Source organism: Gracilinanus agilis, chromosome 3, assembly GCF_016433145.1.
Source record: "Gracilinanus agilis isolate LMUSP501 chromosome 3, AgileGrace, whole genome shotgun sequence".
Lineage (NCBI taxonomy): Eukaryota > Metazoa > Chordata > Mammalia > Didelphimorphia > Didelphidae > Gracilinanus > Gracilinanus agilis.
In genome coordinates, this window is record NC_058132.1 from 162,980,850 (window position 1) to 162,987,263 (window position 6,414).

Genomic DNA, 6,414 nt, shown 5'->3' on the forward strand with positions numbered 1-6,414 from the left:
AGGTCAAAGAATTACCAGAGAGGTCCACAGAATCCATTGTAGAGTTTGCTAAGAGGCACAGCAGCTGAGTGAGGAGCCAGACTTCAGGAAGCTACCTCATTGGTGTAGCCTAGCAATAGCTAGGCACAGTCACTATGTCCTACTAACAAGAGCAATTCATTCATTAATTATGTACCACTCAGAAGTGAAATGTGGTGGGGTTCACTCCAAGTGATCATGTTGAAGGAAGTATGTCTCAGTCTAGGAAAAATTTTTCCTCCTCTATTTCTTTCAAAAGGTTGTGTTGTTTCATCAGGGTGCATTCCCCTCCTTCCTGAGGATCCAGGTTGTACATATATAAGTAACCATCAGAAGCTCCTACTAATAATCGGGGAATCTTCTGAATTGTGGCAAGTGAACAGATATTTTTGTGACCGCAGAATGGTAGTCTGACAGTAGCAAATGCTCTTCCCTGGTTAAACATTTCCGTTACTTGGGAGGGCAAATAGCTAGTAGAGGCCATAAGAACTTTCCCAAAGTAACCAGTCCAGGTAGTGGGTTCCTCCTGAGGTTTCTCTTTCACAGTCTCAAGTTTGAAGATGTGCACTGTTTCAGTGTTACTGGAAGCAGAGAGGAACATTCCATCCATGCTGAAGGCCAAAGAGCAGATGCTTACACACCTCTTTACTCCTCTCCGGAACTCAAAGATTTTCTGTCCTTCTGGAATGGAAAATACTCTAATAACAGTTCCCTTCTCAGAAGCTGTGGCAAGTTTGGTACCACTTGCATCAAAAGCCAAAGCTGCTAGGGGACTATCATGAGCTGGTATCATATTAGCAGCCCTCAAATTAATGGTGTCAAAGACTTGTACTTCTCCAATAGTTGCACTCCCAGGATAAGCCAAGTAACAGTTGTCATTGTTTATTGACAGTGCACACAAACCTGCAGGGTTTGGGGGAGTTTCCCTGATTGTATGCAGTACCTTCATATCACGAATATTGTGTATGTATAGACATTCTTCTAGGCATACTATCAACCTCTGTCTATTCAATTTGACTGCCAATATTGTATTGGAATAGCTATAATTGCATATTTCAGTCCCCTTCTTAAAATGGCAGACTTTTAGTTTTCGTGGAGCTTTGAGGCTAACAATGGCCACCAGGCTACTTGAAAACAATCTTTCCACAATACACACGTCTTCTGTATCAGTACATTCATAAATCTGTTCCAGCTTATCCACAGAAGAAAGGGAGAAGAATTTGTAACCAGATTTACTCCCAACAGCTAAGGATGTGTTGTCCTGGTTGAAGTTGGCGAAGAGCAGCTGGCTGGAGCCGGCCTCCCCGCTCTGACTGGCCAGGTTCATGGCTGAGAGGGGGGGCCTGGGCTCGGGCGCTCTACCTCCCGGGACGGGAGAGACGAGGGAGTCAGGGTCGGCTCCAGGCCCCTCTCTCCGCCGCCGTCGTTGTCGTCTCCTGCGTCGTGGGTCCTCCAGCTGCTGTGGTTGTGGTTGCTACTGCTTCTACTGCCGCCGCCGCCGCTCGCTGCTCCAACTTCTGCTAGGTATTCTTTTTTTATTATTATTATCATGTAAAACACACAACCATATTGGTCATTATTGTAAGAAAATACTCATACAAAACCCAAAATAAAATCGTAAATACACTAATGTGAAAGATAGTATGCTTTGATCTGCATCCATCCAACTCCTACACTTCTTTCTCTAGAGGTGGATAGCCTTCCCCATCATAAGTCTTTCAAGATTGTCTCAGATCATTGGATTGCTGAAAGTGGCCAAGTTTTTATAGTTGATTATTGTACAATATTACTGTTACTGTGTATGATGTTCTTCCAGTTCTGCTTATTTCTCTCTGCATCAGTTTATGCAGATCTTTGCAGCTTTTTCTGAAATTATCTTGCTTATTATTTCTGATAGCATAATAGTATTCCATCACCAATATGTACCACAATTTGTTCAGCCATTCCCCAATTGATAGACATCCTCTCAATTTCTAATTACAAAAAGCCGCTACAAATATTTTTATATTTATATGTTATATATTTCATAAAATATATTTTATATTTATAAAGTAGGTCCATTCCCCTTTTTATATTATCTCTTTGGGATACAGACACAGTATGGGTATTACAGGGACCAAAGGGTATGCATAGTTTTATAGCCTTTTGGGTATAGTTTCAAATTGCCCTCCAGAATGGTTGGATAAGTTCACAACTCCACCAACAATGCATTAGTATCCCAATTTTTCCACATCCCCTCCATCATCTACTAATTTTATTTACTGCCATATTGGCTAATCTGATAGAACCTTAAATATTCTTTAGCCCAACTCATTTATTTGTTTTGCAAATAAAGAAGCTGAGTCCAAGGGTAGGTAAGTGACATCTAAAGTGACAGAGATAACAAATATCAGAGTCAAGATTTGATTTAAGGTCTTCAGTGCTCTTTGCACCATACCAGGGCTTGTGTTTTTTATTATTGACAAGGATGAGCCCTGGGAATAAGGAAAAGATCTAACAATCCATCAGTCAGCTAAATCAGGACAAGGCAGTTGTGAAACTCCTTCCATTACGTATGTTTCTGTCCACCAAAAAAAAAGAAAGTTTTGAGCTTTCGCTATTAGACATACAGCTTAAGTAATCACAAAATAAACACCTACTTGTCACGAAGAGCATAATTTTTTGGCATTAAAAATATACATATCTGACAAAAGGTAATATTAAAAAGTGTCAAAAAAAAGTGTCCCTTACTATACCCTTGTGTTCTATACCTAGTTGCCTGCCTACCTTGTTAACCCCCACTCCTGATTCTAGCTGGCAGGTTTATTTCTCTCCCACATGAGAAGTTTCCAAATTTGAGGGACCATCTGTGGATGATGTGAGAATTGGGCAATTTCCATTCTCATCATTAGCTTGGCAGTGATGGAGAGTGAGTCCAGAAAGAGCCCTTGTGTATCATAAAGGAAATCTAAGCCGTATGTTTCTCATTCATTTACTCTTAAGTCATCAAAATGTTGTTTTTTAAGAGGCTTTTGATGTCCAACACGCCTTCTGCATCTTTATGGGGAGAAAGAGGAAGTCACGTTTTTTGTTTTTTTTTTGCTAGCAGTAAACTGCTTGGCTCTGGAAAAAGCTTGAGGTGGATTCAGTATTCCAGGCTCAGAAAGTTCTGATGGAAATATTGGAGCCCTGGCCAACAGGCACTCCAGCCCCGGGGTTGGAGGGGCCCTCTGGAACAGGGATGGCAATACTTACTTCTACAACATTAAGTAATCCTCTCTGGGGAAATCTAACCTCCCTTGTTCCCCACCACATCTAGGGTTATTTTCTCTCTTGCCTTTTATCAGAGGACCTTAAAGCACAAGAGAGAATCCTTAGACTTGAAGGGGCCCTTGGGAAGGTATAGTCTCAAACCATTCTAGACAGGTGAAAAGTATTTAAAATCCTTTGGAGCAAAGGATTCTGTTCTGAGTCACCCATTCCAGTATCAAACACCCCAAGAACTTAAAGAAGTTCCTCTCCTCTAAACCAAACTTTCTTTGTTGTAGTTTCCCTCTTTTCTCACTTTCTTATGGAGATAGGAAACAGAAAGTTACCATCTCCTATAGAGTCCTTTATGCTTTTATACAACATTTAAGCAACGAACAAATAATTCAGCAAAAACTTATTAAAAATCTACTCCAAGCAAGAAGAAAGGGGTGGTTCAACAGAGGCAAGGGGAGTCATGAACAAAAGGCACAATCCTAGCAAAAATACAAAGAGGCATAAAGCCTGTTCCCTTGCCTTCAAGTCTAGTTGGGGGAGATAAGGCAAAGACATAGAGAGCCATGGTAGAAATGCTAAGTATCCAGGTGACCTGTAGAAAGTCATTTTATCTCACTCTTTCAATTTCATTATCTGTATAGTAATGTGGATTGTTGTGATTGTTGTTATAGAAAGAAGAATGCCAAGAATTACCTCAGCAAGTTGTCAAATTAGTCACTGTTCAAATCTCTCTTTTTTTAAACTCTTATCTTCTGTCAAGGCAGAAGTTTGGCAAAGGCTACAAAACTGGGGATTAAGTGACTTGCCCAGGGTCACACAACTAGGAAATATTTGGCTTTCTGCAAATTCCTTGAAACCTTCAATATCTCCCAAAAGGAATTATGTACCAGATGTAAAGTCATTATAGCTAAATCCACAAATGAAGAAGATAGAACCACCAACAGGGTATGATTTGACACCAGAGAAATTAGAGGATTTCCTTAGCACCTTTCCTCCACCAGCTTCCCCAAACCAACAACAAGAACAAGGAGGCTTGAAGGCTCAGCATGAATGGATCCCTGTGCCTACATAGGGACCTCTGATGGTGCAATGACATTACCAAACACTTCCATCCTGCAAAAAGCAGCAGATGCTGATTCTGCCCAGCTATAGGAAGGAAAGGAGGAGAGTAAAGGAGAATCTCAGGCGCCAGCTGAGGTGGCTATGTCAAATCTGAAGGAAAAGGGACAAAAACTCAGCTAAAGCCAGTACTGCCTCCATCACCACCAGGTTAGTCAGAGCAGGACACCAGGCTGGTGGACTCCAGTTCCCTAACCCAAGAAGACTGAGGCATTCTCAAAGCCCAGTTTTGAGGACTGCTCACCATCAAAGGAGAAGAATCCAGGAAGTGGAAGGGAATACTAGGAAAAGGTTGCAACACCAAAGATTTCAAGAGAAAAAAACCTCAGCAAAATGTCATTGCATAAGCATCGGGTATTGTTGTTGTTCAGTCGTTTCAGTCATGTCTGACTCTTTTTGACTCCATTTGGGACTTTCTTGGTAAAAAGACTAGAATGGTTTGTCATTTCCTTCTTCAGCTCATTTTACAAATGAGGAAGTGGAGGTAAACAGGGTGAAGCGACTTGTCCTGTGTCACACTAGTAAGTTTTTGAGGCCAGAACTGAACTCAGGAATATGAGTCTCCCTGACCCCAGGTCTTGTACTCTATCCACTATGCCCTCCAACAAAAGGCATCTTTAAAACAAAAGGAAAAATGAATAAAACCTGAAAGAGAATACAAAACCCTCTTACAAAATATTATAATGTGAAGGAAAGCTTTCCAATAGAGCACAATGAGAGTCAGAACTCTTTGACTCCCCCCAAAAATGTATGGAACAAAACCAAGAAACTCCAGAATGGCACAAAAGAAAAATAAAATTCATAAGAGCAAAATGAATAATAATTATAACAGAAATTAGAGCTTTCAATGAAGAATTAAAAGAACAATTAGCAGATTATGAAAAGTTGAAAGTGCAATAGAGAATCTCTTTAAATAAGGGAAAGAAAATTTAACAAATTTGTAACAAAAAAAAGCTAAAGTGGAGGAAAATGTGACAGAAGAAAAGCAAAAGACAACATTAAACAACCACATGAATTGTATATAAGGTAAAGCAACTGACCTCAAGGAAAAGATGCACAGATATATAGCTTAATGATAATGGGCTTACCAGAAGAACATGACAAACTAAAAAACCTAAATATCACAAGGCAGGAAATAATACAAGACAATTATCCAAAACTTCTACATATAGGCAATAGAACATCAAGAGAATCCATAGTTTACTATCCCCATGCTTCATCATCTAATACATATAGGAGCTAAATTTAAGAATTGCAATGATAAATGAATTTTGCAAGTAGTCAGGAGAAACATCATCAAATATAAAGGAAAAAGCAAATGCTAAATATGGATAGCACAGGAACTTAGAGGAGCAATAGATCAGTGTGGGCTGGGGAAGTCACAGAAGGATTCACAGAGGCAGTGGGAGAAACTGAGGAACAAAGACATGAAGACAGAAATTACCAAAAAATAGAAAAAGAACCCAATAGTCTCATTTCCTACGGCCATGCTCTGGGAATTCGTTTTTGTATGACATGCTAGACAACACTGGACTCTGACTGGAAACCTGGCTGATATCTGGATTAATGATCAGTATGTGCTCTCATTTGTGACTAACTGTTTTAAGTCCCACAGATCCCCATTTTGTCCTGGGAGTTCTCACTAATGCTAGAAGTACCAGCTGTTTCTCTAGCTGTGCTCAGGGTGCTCGGAGATGACATTTTCTCCAGGCTGGGCTGTCAGTGGCCATGCCCCAATCCAAAACTATTCCCCTTCCCTCATTGAAATTAAACTGGCTAATTTTAGTCATTTCCTGATTGCTCCCAGCTGGATATCATTAGCAGAATTAAAAGTGTTGGAACTTCAACTGGAATAGAAGCAACTTCCAATACCACTCCCCATCCCCCTCTTTTTCCATCTTCATATTGCTGTTGGGTTTGGCTGCCTCTGGAAGATGTGGAGGGAATGAAGAGAGAGTGGACTTTGCGTCCAGCTGGAGCAAGATTCGTGTGTGTGTGTGTGTGTGTGTGTGTGTGTGTGTGTGTGTGTGTGTG

The 6,414-nt window shown here is 40.5% G+C and overlaps 1 protein-coding gene across 1 annotated transcript; it reads right to left on the reverse strand.

The window, feature by feature from the left end:
• Nucleotides 1-235: 235 nt before the first annotated feature.
• LOC123241301 (WD repeat domain phosphoinositide-interacting protein 2-like) lies at nucleotides 236-1,521 on the reverse strand. The gene has a single exon (XM_044668980.1). It carries the CDS (start codon nucleotides 1,343-1,345, stop codon nucleotides 236-238), a length of 1,110 nt encoding a protein of 369 aa, XP_044524915.1. The 5' UTR covers nucleotides 1,346-1,521.
• Nucleotides 1,522-6,414: the final 4,893 nt, after the last annotated feature.